At 41.9% G+C, this 19,120-nt stretch overlaps 1 protein-coding gene across 3 annotated transcripts in view; it reads left to right on the top strand.

Annotated features, from left to right (window-relative positions):
- The window catches only part of PRICKLE2 (prickle planar cell polarity protein 2), a 321,321-nt gene that overhangs the window by 222,345 nt on the left and 79,856 nt on the right, over positions 1-19,120 (top strand). For all 3 annotated transcript variants that reach the window (XM_041760924.1, XM_041760925.1, XM_041760926.1), the window contains one exon: positions 7,943-8,126. In XM_041760924.1, coding sequence (XP_041616858.1) covers positions 7,943-8,126 — 184 coding nt within the window. The remainder of the gene's footprint in view (positions 1-7,942; positions 8,127-19,120) is intronic.

Raw genomic sequence — 19,120 nt, 5'->3', positions numbered from 1 at the left:
CAGGGCACTGGATCAGAACAAACCCACTTATCTGGATTGAATAATGCTCTTCTATTTGCTGAGAGTGTTGTGTGTACGTGTGTGGGTGTTCTGGCTCACGCTTTGTCATTCCAGGCCAGTCTTGTCTCTTGGTACTTGCTGATGGCGAGCACATAGAATGAAATCTGGTCTCCAGTTTCTTAACATGAAGGAAAAAGAGGACCAGCAGCTGTTTCTGTTTAACAGTGATTATCCCTGGGATTGTGGGTGTTTTGAAATATTTCTTCTCTTGCTTATCTGCAATTCCTGATTCTTTCCTACATTAACTGTGTGCTACTTTTTTTTTTTTTAAGGATAAGGAATCAGTAAAAGGTTTCCCCCTTTTCCTCTTAGTAAGAATAAAAGAAGTTATTTTTTTGCCTTCAGTGAGCTGGAGTCATGGAAGAATTTAAATACCCAGGACACATCCGTTATGTAGCTTTTTGCTATTTGGGTTATTTTATCCCTTTTGTCTTTAACAAAAGTGTATTTTCCCACACCTGGTCTCGGCAGCCTGAGGCGCTGCCATGTTGCCACATTCACATGTGTCCAGTGTCGCATGTTCCTCATGAGTCACTTAGTATGTGCTGCTGCTGAGTTGCCCTTTAAGCAGTCTACCCTTTGACCTTTGCATAAAAGTGGCCTGAACCTGATCTGACTATGGACTTGGGACAGAGAAGCCCATAATACAGGGAAGGTGGAAGGCTGGAGGACAGATGGCAGGGCTGGCAGTGAGACACCCCTCTGGTGGCTGATGTGGTACTGCCTCTCTCTAGCACTTTGTTATATCCATGCTCTGATCAGTACCCAGCTGAGTGACAGTTGGGCTTAGTGACCTCAGAGTCTAAGACACAGTGGTCAGGAGGGATCACCATAGGTTCCCTGTAACAGTTTTAAAAATGTGTGCTGCCCAGAGTTCCTGAGTCCATCCGGTGTGTTGGTGGAACACACGTTTCCAGACCATTCCCTGACTCTGGTGTTCCTTCTAACTGAAAGGCCAGCAACAGAAGAGTGTCCTCTAACTGTGCATCGGAGATGCTGGTAGAAATGCACTTCCTGGGCCTGGTCTCACATCAATCAAATCTGAGTCTCCGGTTTATCCCAATCCTCCCCGAGCACCTCCATGTAATGTCTTGGCAACTGGATATGTAATTTCCCATGATTAGAATCATTATTTATACGCAGAGTTTCATGATTAGGAATTGTTTGTCTTTTAAAAGCCATTGACAGTCTTTTTTTTTTTTTTTTTTTTGGTCTTTCTATCACCTATCAGAATATTGAGCATCTAATTCACATTTTGCTAAGTGCTAGGAATGACCTTGAGCTGTCAAGGGAAGTATGCTTGTTTCCAAACTTACATTCTTGAAATCTTAAGGCCATGAAAATGCCTGGAGTTTGAAAGCAGGTTGAGCTTGAGAGGGGTTAGGCCTCCTCCCCTTACATCAACCTGGGCAGCTGTTTTATATATCGAGTTTTCACATAGGGGTTCTTTTGCAAAAAATGTTTTCCTCTCATTAAAAAAGGAAGTGGGGAGGGGTGAAAGAGAGAAAGCCTTTTTTTTTTTTTTGAAAAAGGACTTAATGATGTTTGTAATGCCATCTGAATCTAGAATCCTGCAGTTGAGGAAACGAACTTGTCAGAATCGCATTATAAAGGAGGATCCCTTTTCCCTTCATCCTATCATGTTTGTTTTCTCATACAAAACAAGACATTTGGGTTCTGAGATCAGTGTTGTAAATAATGTGTCAACATTTCCAAGATGAGCCCCCCCACACACACACACAGGCACCCAGCCTATTTATAATGAATCCTTTCACAGCACTGTAGGTAAATTAATTAGCATAAATTAGTTATTCTCCAAATGGTGTGGCCCTGGGCCCAGATGACCAGAATACTTTGAGATGGTTAGAAAAGAGAGCCTCTGCTGCCCACCAGTCTTGTGTGTTCCATGGAAGAGCAGATTGAGGCCTCTGGATGTGGAAGCAAATACATTAATAGCTTTTGGATTAGGAGGGTTGCAAGAGTGGTTGCCGGGCAGAGGGAGGGAAGGAAGGGGAGTGAGGGATCACTGCTCGGAATCCTGCCTTCTTCCTTGGAAACCTGTCATTCACAAACCCAATTATGTGCAGGTAGCATGTCAGCTCTGACAGAATGAAACCAATGCACACTTTATATGGTCTTTTTTTTAAAAAATGAAATCCTGCTATACTAGCAGGTTCTATTTTCATAAATGTCTTTTTTTTTTAAGCCAAATCATAGATTTCCTCCACACACCCCTGAAGAGCTTTAATCAGTGTGTTGGAAGACAGAGCCATTGGGTGTTGCTATGTACATTTTACCAAGAGGGGGAGAGAGACATGAGGATCAAGAGAAATCCTCGTGGCCTATCTCTGACCCTCTGCTCCTTTCTGAGCATCTGGGCCTTGGGTTCCCCATTTATAAACAGGGGTTATTAGATTAGTCTTTCCAAAGGCTGTCATGGCTCACTCAAAGATTGAAAATTCTTTGCAAATAAAAATGCCTTTCCACGGGAGTGCCTGTTAATTATCAATGAGAAGTAGAAGGCAAGCAGCTAGCAGGGAAAACACATGAGGTCCTCATGGTTTTGATTTACCATTTTGTTTTCTTTTTTCCTTTTTCTTTCTCTTTGATTTTGATTTTTCTGAATGTGTTTGTTGTTCAAGGGCAAAAGGGTATTCTGTGGTTGGGGTCAAGTGCACCTTCTGCAGTTAATTGTTGGGGTTTGGGGTCACGTAAATCCTATTTTGAGTCTGTGTTCCGCTCACCATTTCGGGTTTACTTTGAACATGTTGCTTTATCCCTCTGGGCCTTTGCTTTCTTCTCTGGAAAGTGGGGATAATATTTTCTTTCTTGGAGGACTAGTGTACAAATCTGAACTCATGAGTGTAAGGTATGCGTAAGCCAAATGCTATGTGTTCTGCCCATGTATGCACCCTCACAATTCAGATCACCCTCATCCTGATTCACCTTTCTTGTATTCCTGAGCACTTAGCATCTTTAATGTGCTATTTGACCAAATTATTCATTATGTGGATTGCTCAGGTCCCAGGAGGGGAGAGATCATTGTTTGTTTTGGTTAGGTATCCCGGGTGCAAGAGCAGTGCATGCCTGGCACATGGTAGGTACTTGATGGTTGTTGAGTGACAAAATGGGCCCTTAGCCATCTCCCCTTTCTCTGTTCTGTTCATAGTTCTACTCAGTGAGATTCATTCTGGATCTGGTTCTGTATTCTGTATTTTGTTATTTTCTTGTCTTTTTTTCTTTTCCTGGGACTTCAGTTCGTTAGATTATGTCCTTCAAACATTAAATATTGCACTTTTCCCTGCAGTGCTGAATACATGAGTTGCACAGATCAATATTTTGGAGACTGAGTTTGGTAAAAAATCTTTTACATTTTGTTTGAAAAGTATGACTTTCTAGTATAAACCATAAGTCACCAAAGAGCTTCCTAAACTTGCTAAAATACACTGAGTTTTTTTTTTTTTTCTCTTAAGTCATTAACTGGTATAAAAATAACTGGAGAGGAAAATCCCTGACCACTTCCTAACACCCTTGACTTCTTTACAGTAGCTGGTTAATTAAAGAGTTACTGTTAAAATGGGCTCTGACTATTTTTAAAAGCAGCAGCCAAGGTTTGGAAGAAACCCCTTTGAATTTGGAGATGCAAACCAGATCCAAGTGTGCATTCTGTCTGTGTATATTTTCGATCTGATGAAAAGCAGGAAGTGGGAAAATCTGACAAGCCTGACTTGGCTGAACTAAACTGATTTTGTTTCTTGAGTACATTTTGGTGTCAAATGTTAGGCATAAGACATTAATAGAGTGAGGACAAAAACCAACTGATCATCTTAATAGTTGGAAAAAACATTTGACAAAACCCAATACCCTTTTGTCATTAAAAAAAAAAAAAAACACTCAACAAACTAGCGTAGAAAGAATCTTCTTCAACTTGATAAAGGGCATCTACAAAAAGCCTAGAGCTAAATAATACTTGAGGGTGAAAGATTGGATGTTTTTCCTTAAGATCAAGAACACAACAAAGATATCTGCCACTGCCACTTCTGTTGACCATTATGCTGAAGGTTGTAGCCAGGGCAATAAGGCAAGACAAAGACATAAAAGGTATCAAATTGGAAAAGAAAGAATAAAACTATCTCCATTTGTAGATGACATGATCTTGCATATGGGAAATGCTAAGGAATACAAACACATACACCATACTCTTAAAACTGAAAAAAACTAGTTCAACAAGATTGTATGATGGAAGATCAATGTACAAGCATTCTTGGTGGTTCTACACCATAACAATGTGAAAAGGAAATTAAGCAAACAATTTTACAATAGCATTAAAAAGAATAAAATACTTGGGAATAAACTTAACAAAAAATATGTAAGACTCATGACAGAAAACCATAAAATAGCATTGAAAGAAACTAAAATAGACTGAAATAAATGGAAAGACATCTTTCGTTCATGAATTGGAAGATCTAATATTGTTAAGATAGCAGTATTCTCAAAATTGATCTCTAGATTCAGTGCAGTTCCTATTGGAATCCCAGCTAGATTTTTTGCAAAAAACGGGCAAGTTAATCCAAAATTCATATTTTATGATGCAAATGCCAAGGACCTAAGAGAGCCAACACATTTTTTTTAAAGGACAAAGCTGGACAACTCATATTCACAATTTCAAAACCTACTGCAAAACTACAATAATGAAGACAGAGTGGTAATGGCATAAGGTAGACAGAGAGCTCAATGGACTAGAACTGAAAATCCAAAAAAAAAAAGTCTTACATTTATGATCAACTGATTTTTGACAAAGACACCAAGGCAACCCAAAGGAAAAAGAATCAAGTTTTTAACCAATGGTGCTAAGACAGTTGAATAACTACATGAGTATGAAGCTGGACTCCTACCTTACACCATGCATGGAAACCAATTCAAAATGGAACATAGACCCCAAATATAAGAGCTAAAGCCGGGGATCCTTGGGTGGCTCAGCAGTTTGGCACCTGCCTTCGGCCCAGGGCGTGATCCTGGAGTGCCGGGATCAAGTCCCACATCAGGCTCCCTGCGTGGAGCCTGCTTCTCCCTCTGTGTCTCTGCCTCTCTCTTTCTCTCTCTTTCTCTCTCTCCCTGTGTCTCTCATGAATAAGTAAATAAAATATTTTTTTTTAAAAAGAGCTAAAGCCATAAACATCTTAGATGAAAACATAGGAGTAAATCTTTATGAATATGAGTTAGACAAGGTTTCTTAGATGCGACACCAAAAGCACAAAGCATAGCAGAAGACTTTATCAGAATAAGAAACTTTGGTGCTTCAGTAGTCATATCAAGAATATGGCAACCAGGGGCACCTGAGTGGTTCAGTTAAGCATCTGACTCTTGATTTTGGCTCAGGTCATGAACTCAGGGTTGTAAGATCAGACTCTGCATCAGGCTCCATGCTGCTTAAGATTCTCTTCTTTCTCTGCCCCCCCCCCAATACAAATAGATAAATTAGTTAGTTAGTTAATTAATTAATTAAAATAAAATCCTGAAGGCCTATGTTTAAAAAAAAACAGACTTGGAAGTGTTCATACAATTAAAAAAAAGAAGTGAAGACCACCCACAAAATGGGAGAATATTTTTACAAATCTTATTTCTGATAAAGGACTTATAATCAGAAATATATATATAAAGAATGCTTATAATTCAACAAGAAAAAGACAACAATTTTAAAAATGGACTAAGACTTTCAATGGACATTTCTCCAAAGAGGATACATAATAAAATAAAAAGATGCTCAATATCATTAGCTATTAATGAAGTACAAATCAAAACCACAATAAGATGTCACTCCACACCCACTAGGATGGAAACAATGGAAAGATATTAACAAGTGTGACAAGGATATAAAGAAAATAAAACATTCATTAATGGTGGAAATATAAAAACGGTATAGCTATTTCTGAAAAACAGTTTGACAGTTCCTCAAAATGTTAAACATAAGGTTACCATATGACCTAGCAATTCTACTCCTGGATATATACTCAAGAAAATTGAAAACCTGTGTTCACACAAAAACACTTGTATATAAATATTTAGAGCAGTATTATTCACAAAAATAAAAATAGTGGAAATAATCCAAATGTCCAACTGATGAATGGATGAACAAAATGTAATATATCCATTCTCTGGAATATTATAATGCAATAGAAGGGAAGGAAGGATTGTCACATGCTACAACATGAATTAATCTTGAAGACATCCTACTCTGTAAAAGAAGCCAGTTTCAAAAAACTACATATTGCATGATTCCATACATATGCCTTTCTAGAACAGGCAAAGCCACATAGAGACAAAAAAAATAGATAAGTGGTTGTCAGGGCCTGGGGTTGAAGGGGAGGGGATTGTGGAAAGTCACTGCTAAACGTGCCTTGGGTTTCTTTTGGGATGATGAAAACATTCTACCGTTAAATAGTGGTGAGAGTTTCAAACTCTGTGAATGTCTAAAAGCCAGTGATTTGTACATTTTAAAATGATGACCTTTATGGTACAGGGATTCTATCTTAACAAAGCTGTTGTCAAAAAATTAGGCATATGTGGGGATTCTGAACCCTCTCATTGCCTTAATAAGATGCTACTGAAACTAATCATAAAGATCTGAGTACCACGTAGAACAGCTCGTTTTCTAAAAATTTTCCTCCTTGATTTCTTTTTCTTCTCTTTTTCATTGGTAGAAGCTAGAAATGCTTTTGTACTGCTGACATCAACCTTTTTACTGCTTCATCATTTTTGTAGCCATGGAAAAGGGAACAGATGGTAACCTTAAAAGAGAAATGTTCAACTTTGGGGAGAGATTTTATCTTTGGCTGCTACCTTTTGAAATAATTCACATGCATGATCCTCTTATACTGTATTTAAAAAAAAAAAAAAAAAACAACCAATGTGGGAAAGATTTGGGTTTCTGATTGGAATTTCAAACCTATGGGGATATTTAGTAGAGGTGAAATGTCTTTCCCATGAGATCTTAGGGCCAGATTTGTTTGGTGGGAAAATATATTCTTACTCTTTTTCTTAAAGAAAACCTCGCGGGCAGTTCTCTTTAAAACCTTCCAGAGCTGGTGGCTCAGTGGTTTAGCGCCACCTTCAGCCCAGGGCATGATCCTGGAGACACAGGATCAAGTCCCACGTCAGGCTCCCTGCATGGAGCCTCCCTGCATGTTTCTCTCTCTGTGTCTCTCGTGAATAAATAAAAATAAAATAAAATAAAATAAAAACTTTCAGGGCAGCCCGGGTGGCTCAGCGGTTTAGCGCCACCTTCAGCCCAGGGCGTGATCCTGGAGACTGAGGCTCGAGTTCCACATCCAGCTCCCTGGATGAAGCCTACTTCTCCCTCTGCCTGTGTCTCTGCCTCTCTCTCAGTGTCTCTCATGAATAAATAAGTAAGATCTTAAAAAAAAAAAAACCGCCCAAGCTTCTAGGAAATGCAAACGGTATGTTGCCAGCATTTGTTAAATCCCCTGGTAATATTTCTGATCATCATATGTATTATGTCGATTTAATTTACTATTCTAGTTAAAATTGTAGTCATGGTCCCTATCCAGTGCTCTATCTAATAAAAGATATTTTGACATTATTTTTGGGATATTGATTTAGAAGAACAGGTGGGAGTCCATGTTCAAATATTCTCATCAGGCTTACCTGGTGGCCTCTGACCTTTCATGACATTTCCACATGTGCAGCACCACACCTTCAAGAAGACAGGCATGCTGTGGAGTACCGCTTTAGATGCTCTTGCCAAAAGCCAGTTGCCAAGGAATGTGTTTATGGTTTGGGATCCAAGGGCTGGTGACTGGCAGCCAGATGATCAATGGTTTCTTTTACCTTCCTTCTTACCTCCCACCTTTGCTGCTTGCAGGAAGATCTGCCTACACTGCAAGTGCCCTCAGGAGGAGCACATGGTGACAGTGATGCCCCTAGAGATGGAGAAGACTGTCAGCAAACTCATGTTTGACTTCCAGAGGAACTCCACGTCAGATGACGACTCGGGCTGTGCCTTGGAGGAGTATGCTTGGATCCCGCCGGGGCTGAAGCCTGAACAGGTACCATTCTTGATGGGGAGGGCAAGTGTGGTTTGGGCTGTTTTTCTTTGTCCTGCCCGTCCTTCATTCCAGTTCAGAAGGAAGAGTTCATTTTGCTGATTCAGACAAATGGTTGGGGCTCCACGGGTTGGCGACATCTGGGACACCAGTGGGTACTGAAGAAGAGAAAAGAAACTGAGTCCTGTGTGGGCCATTGCTCATTTGTTCTGGGTTGCTATTATTCACTGTCAACAGAAGATGGAAACTTCTCAGAAATGTTGGCTTTGAGACATTAGGGAGGGAGACTTGATTTTTGGAGAGGGAAAGGGAGTGCTACATTGGCCAATAGTCTTAATGATTCTTTGTTAAAGGAGAGTGAGGAAATAAGGATTTGCCTTATTCCTCTCAGTGATATATGTTGTGTTTAATACTAAGTTCAGCCTTGCTTTACAAAGAAAGACATTGGCATTTCCTGAAATATTTGGCAATACCTACAGGCCATAAGTATTATTGGCTCGATCAGATGGACTTTGTTTCTTTCTCTTTCACTGCATTTTTCTCAATAGTATACACTCTCCGCTTTGTATTTCTATACTTGGGGTTTTCTCTTTCACCTGCCTTCTGTTGGTTTAGAAGCTGGACACTTTTCATGGTCCTGGAGAGGTCCACCCCTATTTTTGCCTTGTGACACAGAAGATGGCTTTCTCTAGTGATCTTTCCTATGGCTGACAGAATGTTTTGAAGCTTAAACTACCCCAAAATTTTGATGTCAGGAACTTTCAGGATGATAAGTCTCCCAGGAAATGTTCTTTATGATTAGGCAAGGCTGAAGAATTTGCAAACAACTCAAGAATGGACCCTCAGTAACATCCCTTTGGCCATTTCTCATTCTCTTCTTCTAGTATTTGAGAGCACAAACTGGCACCTGAAATCAAGTACACAGGCAGGATTTGCTTAGCTAGAAAAGTATTATTTAAAATTTTGAATTAGGGGGAGGTGGGCAGGGGGTTGGGGTGACCGGGTGATGGGCACTGAGGAGGGCACTTGGTGGGATGAGCACTGGGTGTTATGCTATATGTTGGCAAATTGAACTCCAATAAAAAAATTAAAATAAAATTTTGAATTAGTTACTAATTCTTAAAAATTAGGAATCTTTATGTAGAAATTCATATGGATGTCTTGAACAACTGAGGATCTGGCATCTCATCCCTGCAAGGATTGGTGCTGGCCAGTTAGCTGTGCGCTGGCCAGTTAGCTGTGCACTGGCCGTTCTTTCTAGGCAGTTGGATATCTCTAGGTCACCCAGCCACTTTGTGTTACCTTCCTAAGCTCTGAAGACATTTCATTTTTTGTGATCTCTTTTATCATTCTTCTAAGGAAGAAAATGTAATAGAACAGAAAACATTCTCAGAAAATAATCTCCACGAGGATTTAGGGAGTTCTGTGTTGAGATATTAGCTGCAAGAAATAAGAACATTTTTCTCTCAGTTTGCAGGTTGTTATATCTTTATTTCCTTCTGCTTTGGTGAAGATGGTATTATTAAAGAGTAAGCTTCAGAAGAATGAGAGTATTTGATTGAGTTTGTCTGAACACTCAAAAGAGGTGGTGGATGACTGAATATCTTTGTTTGACATCACCATTCTGCTGCCAGTGTTTGAGCATGGAGTTTTCACACCTAGATACATCTGTGAGCTTGTTTCATTTTCTTGCAAACTTCATTTCCAGCAGCTTCTAAGAGACCCATCTTTCTTTTGTTCACATTGCTTTCTACTAAAAACTGGCCCCTGAAATTCTGAAGTTAAGCTATTTGGGGTTTCCTGCTTATGTAGAATACCATGAAACATTATTCTGAGATTTTCAGATGCAGGGAAAAATTTCTGTTGGCTTAAGAGAACAGACAGTTGCAGAAGCTGGGGTCTTGGTTCAGTTCACAATTCCAAAAGTGAATGCTGATAGTGTTTTTGAGGGCCGCTTGACTCATCCAAAATGAACGTTTTGGGGAAACAAAAACCAACTTTCTTTTATTTGTTTGACAGAAAACAATTAATGCTGTTAAACAAATGGTTTTAATTATGTCCAGTGAAAGGATATTCTCATCTCTTATAATTTGCTATTCCTTGGATGGTTTTCTCTATTCCCTGAATTTATTCAAACCTATGCGACACAGATGGTTAGGAAGGGCAGTTGTTCTCTAGAGAGAGACTCTCTTCAAGCTGTTTGAAGGGCTGTATATTTGCCTAATAAAATAAAATAGGAGTCTGTATTTAAAGGTATTTGAAGGGATCATGCTGCATAAGAGAAATGGTGTTCAAATTTTAAAATTATGAGATCTTTTAAAATCTATTACTTATGAAACTACTTATAGATTTAAAGATTTTTTAAAAGCTGTGTAGAATGTTTTAAGATTAGACAAATTTGAAACCCTGAATGCCTTTCACTAAAAATTCTGATGTTTAGTATCATGTTTAGTTGTCTCTGATTTAAGAAACTTCATTTTTCTATCAAGAGAAATTACAATGAACGTTGAATGCTTTGTGCCACAGGCGAAATACTAAAGACCAGTTCGGGTTAGGAGTAATGTGCTTTCATTTCTGGTAGAAACCTTTCATTTTACTCCCTGATCATGGGGTTGGTAATATACTTTCAGGTGATACTCTTTATTATTCTATTTCTTCTGAGAAATGCCTTCAATTAAATATAATGCACATGGAAGTCACCTCCCACTTAGGGAGGTGTTTTTGAATAGGGGCACTTAATTTCATAAAAACCTACTACTGCAAAACCCAACCATCTTAAAGTAATGTGAAAAGTGATAAATATAATAGATGATGCCAGAAAGGAAGAGCCTTTATGCTGTGATTCTTAATGACTGGCCTAAAAAGTCATGAGTGAGGTTGCTCTGATTTTTCCCCCTTTGTTCACTTCAAAGGAGCTGTGTTATGACATCAGAAAGCCCTCCAGTACCTGAACTGTCCTAATTGCCCATCCAGTTTCTTTAAAGCTCCAATTTGTCTTCAAATCAGTTTATAGTATGTGCCCCATCTTCTAGAGCTGTTATTGTGATAAATTTACAGTAAATGATACTTCAGAAAAAAATTGGAGGATTTTTAACAAGCCATGAGACAAGTAAATGGTGGCCACCTGGGTAGCTCAGTGGTTGAGCGTCTGCCTTTCGCTCAAGTTGTGGTCCTGGGGTCAAGTTCTGTATCGGGCTGCCCATAGGAAGCCTGCTTCTCCCTCTGCCTGTGTCTCTGCCTCTCTCTCTCTCTGTGTCTCTCATGAATAAAGAAATAAAATCTTTGAAACAAAAGAAAAGAGAGGCAGGCAAATGGTGAGCATGATTTCTGTGCCTGAGCACTATTGAAATTCTGGGCTGGATAATTCTTTGCTGTTGGGGCTGTCCTGTGCAGTGTAGGATGACTAGCAGTTTCCTTGTCTTCTACTCATGAGATAGCAGAAGCACACAACACCTGTTCCTCTAGACTTTGGGGTGACCCAACCTGTCTCCAGGCAGTGCCCAGTGATCCTGGGGGTTAGGTTGGGCACCCCAGTTGAGAACCACTGAATGAAAGTGATGTTGAAACCTAAAGGATCTGTCAGCAAAAATTCTGGCCCAATCAAAACATAAAATTCTGACTCACATCAGCAGACATTTGTTTGAGTACCTACCATGTTCTAGCTCCAGTTTAATAGCTGCTCCCTTGTAACAGGGTCAAATATTTGGCAGAGGGAAAACATGGTGATTCCTTGCTGCTTGAACAGGGGCCAGTGCTCTCCTAACAGACCCCATGGTGCTCAATAAGACAAAAGAAGAATCCGAGTGTTATGAGGAGCAGGCAGTGGTGGGTGGGTCACCTTTTGTTCTCCAAAACAGAAATCACTTTTGATTAAGGAAAGCTGGCTTATTGGAAAACAAACAAACAAACCAGAAAACAAACCAGAAAACAAACCAGAAAGAAGAGAAAATATAAGGAAGTGGATCAAAATCCTCCATCATTCCACCAGTCGAGGAAGTATTGTTTTGTAACCTTTTTTGTATGCATGTAGCAAGTATGTTTGTAATAGGAGTACTTTCTGTTTTGTTTTGGACAAAAATGTGATGACGCTGTCCACTTAACTCTGACTTTTGTTTCACTTCATGTATTATGAACATTTTTTGGTATTTGGTATGAACATATTTTGGTATCCATGTATTTAGATCTAGCTTATCCTCTCAGAGGTTGTTGGTCTTCAATGATATTTTCTAACCTGGAAAGGTACCATCCACCACTAGGGAGCATTTGGAAATGTATGTTCAGAAGGGGGTACTTTGTCAAAATAACTCTACTAGCATTAAAATGGGTAGAGGCTTGGATGCTTAACATCCTGAAAATTACCAGATGATTCTGCTCAAAGAAGCAGCCACCCCTCCCAAATACCAAGAGTACCACCCCTGAGCCAAAGGTCTATTTTTGACTGTGTGCCTTGTTGGCAGCTTTCTTCCGCATTAAATAAGATGGGCAGTAGCCCTCCGTCTTGCACATTCGCCTATTCCTCACAATTCTTAGCGCAGAATGGTCTCATGTAAACCTTTTTAAGGCTTTTGATTTATGGTGACAAACTGCTATCTGGAAAGTTAACTAACTGGTAAGTCCTCTGGGTAGACAGTCTTCATTACGACCATGTCAATTTGGTTTTTTTGTTTGTTTGTTTGTTTGTTTGTTTGTTTTTATGTTAATTCTACTCATTACTCCATGCAAACCTGAAGAGACCATCAGGTTGTGTCTCCTGACTTGTGTCTCCTTTCCATCGATGTTTTGGATGCTCTAGGGATCTGTGGAAGATTCTCAAATATGAAGGCACCAATCCTTGGTACTCCAAACATTAGTAATATTACCTTGACCTTAACTGTGGTTTTGCTCATAAAGAGTGGTGATTCAGTTACTTCTCCAGAAGTATTTGCACATCAAACCATCATAGGAAAGATGAAGATATCAGAGGTAATTGTCCGATGTTTGGCTTTTTTTTCTTTTTTTCTTTTTTAAGATTTTATTTATTTGAGAGAGGGGAAGGGAGAGAGAGCATGAGCAGGGTGGAGAGGCAGAGGGAGAGGGAGAAGCAGGCTCCCCACTGAGCAGGAAGCCTGACACAAGGCTCTATCCCAGGACCCCAGGATCATGACCCAAGCCAAAGGCAGACACTTAACCGGCTGAGCCACCTAGAGGCGTCTGAGCCATCCAGGTGCCCCTGACGTTTGACTTTCATAGTATTCTACAACATGTGGCAAAGCAGACCATCCAGTAGTACCTACAGGAGGGGGTGAATTAGTTGGTTTTGAGCTCTATGTAAGTCTACAACATCTCTCTTAGAGGTACATAAAATTCTGTGTTTGACTTTCAAGGCAGTGACTTTTGCTGATCCATCAAGTATCAGATTAAATGTGTTTCCTCAGGGAGCTTCTGTGGCCACCTTCTACTTCCAACAGAAGATTAGGTCCCCAGTTACATACTCTGTAGCAATTGCTGCTACTACTACTTAAGACTTTTCAAACATAATTAGATACTTACTGGTGTAATTATCTGTTTGATATTTGCCTCCTCCACTCTGCTCTAAGATCCAAGAGGGCTGGGATCGTGTCTGGTTTGTTCTTCAGGAATCTTCCACCTCCTAGCACAGAGCCTGACCATGGCAGCCACCCAGCTAATAGTTGATAAGAGACAGGCAGATGACTGGGGTCCTCTGCAGAAGCAGTAAGGCTCAGGATAAAAGTCTTCAAAATGTTCTTCTACATTAAGGATGGTTCTGTATCAACTTTTCCTACTCCCCTAACCATCTTGATTACTTCAGCGTTTTCTCAGCCAACAAGGGGCAGAAGATGGGTGGCCTCTCACGAAGGACTGTGCTCTAGCACACACATGAAACAGCACTGCTAGCTCCAAAACCCAGATCTGGAGCCAGGTGGAAAGAGCCAAGGGCCTGGCAGGGAGTCACTTGTGTCCCAGTCCAAATATAGGGAGCCCTTTGGGAGCCACAGGGTGAAGAGGAAGCAGCATGGTCCAGGGGGAAGAACCTCACCTCTAGAGTCAGACCCAACTGGCTGCTGCTCCCTCTCTGGCCTCAGCAAGGATGTTTGGCTTCCAAGAGCCTCGGTTTTCTGATGATGGTGATGATGATGATGACGAAGACGACGACAACGACGACGACGACAACAGTGTGGAAAATTATTAACACCTGTTATTTGCCCACTAGTTTTTAACTTTGCTTACATGATCCTGTTTCATTCTGGAAACAACCTTATTTGGTAATTATTATTCCTGCCTATGTTTCGGAGATGAATAAAGCAAGGCTCAAAGAAATTAAAACACATGCCCGCGGTCACACAGCTGAGCAACAGAGACAGATTCAGCCTCAGGCAACCCGACCTGGGTGCCGATACTCTGAGAGCTGTGGGCCGCAGGAGCTGCTCTGGGCCCCGAATGAGGGATGCACACGGAAGGTGCTAGATAAAATGGTTGTCACCTTACTGCCCTTCCTGTGAAGCTGTGGTGATACGGATGACTATTGCCCCAAGCAGGCAGGAGGAGGGGGGAAGGGATCTTTCGGCTGACCAGGACAGGGAAAGGTTAGGTGGGGGTGGAGGAGGTGAGTGGAGCATAGGCTTAGCAGGAGTCCTAGATCCCTTCCCAGCCTTCTCAAGGGCTTCCAGTAAAATCATTTTGAATTCTGCAATACAGAGGCCTTCCTGTTCCCTGGGTTGTCTGCTGTGTGAGTGTTGTAAAGGTGCACCGTCTTTCTGATGAAGTTCTGGCTCCACTCAGCCAGAGCAACTTGGACAGGGCCCACCTGGAGCCACCTGACCATGTGCATTCTCTCATGCACCCAGCAGATTTCGGGGCTGCCTGCTGATAAAAACAGCTCCCACTTCCCTCGGTGCCTGAGGAGGTCTCCTGCAACATCCCAGTCACCAGGCCTGGGAGGAGTGAGTCCATGGGGCATCTTCTGTAGGCTGCTCTGAGTGCAAAGAGAGCCTTTCCAAGAAGAATATTCTACAAACCAACCCACCCTCACCCCCCCACCCCACCCCCCCCACCCCCAGGAATCAACAGGTCAGCAGGAGGCATCACTCCTGGTCTGGCCTCTCTTTGCCACTTAGAGCATTTTTAGCACCTGTCTCTAACGAGCTGGCTTGGCAGTGTTCCACGGGATTGCATTCCCCCCTGAGAGTGTATGGAGTGAATCAGAGAGTATGCTGGAGAATTTTGTTGAAAAAAGCAGTTGGGCTTTTTTCATGCACTCATTCACTTATCCAACAGATACTAGCATTTAGCTACTATGCTTCAGGCACTACTCTAGGCACTAAGGATAAAACAGTAAACAAGATAATTAAGGTTTCTGCTAGATTGTAGTTGCAAGGGGGTGGGTGTTAGAGACATACATTAGAAAACAAATCAATGTTCAAGATAATCCAAGATCAAAAAAAAGATAATCCAAGACTGTGATAAATGAAAAAAGAACAATGATGTTAATAATGGCGATATGAACATTTAGCATCAGGCATTATCCTAGGTGCTTTACAAGTTGTGTCCCATTTAATCCATACCATGAAGAAAATACAGAACTTCTGTGATAATGGATGTGGGCTGGAGTGTTGGAGGGACCAGCTAATCTAGACCAATTGGTCAGGGACGGCCTCTCTGGGGAGGTGGTATTTGGACTATTGCTGAAGGACTGAAGAAGGCGGCCATGCAAAGATCTAGCTTCACAGATGGTACACGACCCACTTGTATGAAGCTCGGAAGTGAAACGAAATCGCTACCAACTTTGTATTTGCATGAAGATATTGGACAGGGGGTCATGAACGGCTTGGGGAGAGATGAATGGAGCCCATGCAGTGTCCAGCTCTCGCCAAGGCATCCAAGGATGTGAAGGCTGGAAAACCCCACTGTCTTTTGGTTGCCCCATCACACCTATCACCACCTTGATGTTTCTGCCTGCAGGTGAAAATAAGGCAACAGAGAGCCCTCATATGGATACTCCCTGTAGGTTTATGTCTGCGCGTTTTGTCAGATGCCCTAACCTTCTCAAATCTGAGCCTGTTGGTGGGAGTCTCACACTGTCTTGTCCACCGCCTGTGCTTGGTGCCTAAAATAATGTCTGATACATACTACTCATTCAGTAAACAGATGTCACCTGAATAAACAATTGCATCTACTCCTTGTACAAAATATCCCTCCCTTTTGCAGGGAATATCTTGCCACCCAGAGGGGATCAGACACTCGACCAGGTTGCCACAGGTAATAAAGGGCAGAACCACGATTCACACCAGCTGTCTTTGCAGCTCCAGTGCCTGTTGGGGCTCTTCCTCCTCCACCCCTCTTTCTTCTGTGGTGATCCACCCAGGATATCAGATCCAAGGAAGCAGACTTGGCATGTGTTAGAAGAGCAGGCAACGTGTGCCACACAAGGCTCTTTCATTCTTAGGGGAGGGACGTTTCTCCTAATCTCAGGTTGACTCTGGTGACTAAGGGATTCTTTTCTCCACCTCCTGTTGCTCCATCATTGCAGGAAGCAGGAAACTTCAAAGGCTGATTTTCCCCATCAACAATCTCTGTTTATCTCTGGCTCCTCTCCCGCTCTCATTCTGGCTGACAGCCCACATGGTGAGAACCACATTTCCTCTACTTCCCGCTGTGGCCCTCGTGTTCCTAGGCAGTATCACATACCTGGGCACTCAACAGTGATACTCATTCATTCAGCTTATGCTTATGGAGTGCCAACTGTATGCCAGGCAATGAGAGGCAGCCGTGAACAAACAAGTATCCCTGCCCTTCTAGAGTTGGCATGAGAGCAAAGGCTATGGACAAATTAGCAATTTGTCTGTACAAGTGAATGAGACACTTTTAGAAAATGATTCGTGCTGGAAAAGCAATAAAAATGGGAGATACGATTTAGAGCCAGAGAGGACATACTTTTTCTTGAAGAGCCATATAGTAAATATTTTAGGCTTTGGAGGACACATAATCTCTGTCTCAAATACCTGATGCTGATATTGTAGTGGAAAAGCCGTCATAAACAGTATGTAGATGAAGAGGCATGGCCCGATAACGATAAAACTTTGTTTACAAAAATAGTTAGCAGGCCTGATTCAACCCAAAGGCTGTAGTTTGCTGGTCCCTGATCTAGAGAAGCTACTTTAGATGGGGTAGCCAAGGAAGGCCTCTCTGAAGAGATAACATTTGAGCTGAGTTGTGCCTTAGAATGATGGTTAGAGGGGATCCCTGGGTGGCTCAGCAGTCTGGCGCCTGCCTTTGGCCCAGGGCATGATCCTGGGGACCCAAGATCGAGTCCCACATCGGGTTTCCTGCATGGAGCCTGTTTCTCCCTCTGCCTGTGTCTCTGCACCCCACCCCACCCCACCCCGCCTCCGTGTCTCTCATGGATAAATAAATAAAATCTTAAAAAAAAAAAAATGATGGTTATTTTACCCACATTTTGTCAGCCAATCCAGTGGTTTTCAAAGTATGGTTCCTATACCAGCAGTGTTAACACCACCTAGGAACTTATTAAAAATGCATATTCCCAGGCTCTGTCCCAGCCCTAGTGAACCAGAACTCGGAAGGTAGGCTGATTTTTTTTTTTTTTTGACAGGGATTTCAGGTATTTCTGAAATGTGCTGAAGTTTGAGAACTGCTGCTCTAGGGTAATGGAAAAGCCAATGTTAGAAATATATGGAGCCAAATCTTGGCTCTACCAGTTATTAGCTATAGCTATGGACCTGGAGTGCCCTGAGCTTCACTCACTCTGAATGTAAAATGAAGAGGCTTATACCCAAGTCTGAAGTAGCTGTGACTACAGACTAATTCAGTTTCTCTCTAAAGACCCTAAAAGATGCTGACCCATAGTTGATCCTTATTGAGTGGCAGCTACTGTCATCACTAAGGTCATTATTTGGGTCTTCAAGATGTTGCAGCAGAGTTGCCTGTGGATAATAACAGGGAATGAGCCTTAGAAGCTACTCCCTTCCATCTCCAGCATCTTGCCCCTGACCCACATCTCTTGAATATGGCCTGAATACAAGGCTGTTTGTTTGTTTGTTTGTTTGTTTTAAAATTTTATTTATTTATTCATGAGAGACAGAGAAAGAGAGGCAGAGGTATAGGCAGAGGGAGAAGCAGGCTGCATGCAGGGAGCCCGATGTGGGACTGGATCCCAGGACTCCAGGATCACATGCCTCTAGGTTGAAGGCAGACCCTCAACTGCTGAGCCACCCAGGCATCCGCCAAGGCTGTTTGTTAAAGGAGAATTCAGGATGTTTTCAAAATCCTTTCGTTGATCCTGTTCCTCAGCTTTCCCCTTGGCCTGTTAACCCAGAAATTGCTTCTGGTCTCTGTTACTGTAGAACCATGAGCTTTACAGCTGTGACTCACTCCTGGGCTGGGGCCACAGTACCAACAACCAGTTTTGCCATTCATTTTCGGGCTATTGACAGTTTGTTCTTTTTAATGTGTGAAGCTATTTATGTCAAGAGGGATGGGGGCTGGCAGCTCTGGGGGAAGGGAGAGAAGAATGACAAAGTGGTTCATCTCTCTAGGCCTGCTGGGTGGTCCTGGTTCCTAAGAAGGGAACGTACAATCAAACCAGCCCTCTAAGAATGCCACAAACACCATTATTAGACTCACCAGCCGTTTGTACCACCATCTTCATTTCATTATTCTATCAGTGCATGCTGAGCTCAAAAATGGAATTTCATGGATACAGTGGGATGCATGGCTCTCCAACTGGATTGGATTAAATTTCTTCTAAGCAGCCTCTCCTACGTTCACCTTTGCTGTCACTCATCCCCATGCTTTCTGAGTAGTGTGAGAGGTGAGTGGGGAAGGGAGGTAGAAGGAGGCCCCAGAGTGATCTCCCGCACAGTTCTCAGGAAACCAGTCACATGAACGATGGATGCGTGTTGATCTTGGCTCCAGAAATGCACTGACATCATCACATGGCAATGGGAAATATGCCTGTGTGCAGTATTCAATAAAACTGC

Source organism: Vulpes lagopus, chromosome 7, assembly GCF_018345385.1.
Source record: "Vulpes lagopus strain Blue_001 chromosome 7, ASM1834538v1, whole genome shotgun sequence".
NCBI lineage: Eukaryota > Metazoa > Chordata > Mammalia > Carnivora > Canidae > Vulpes > Vulpes lagopus.
The sequence above is the reverse complement of the archived record's forward strand: the minus strand, read 5'-3'. Positions and strand labels throughout refer to the sequence as shown.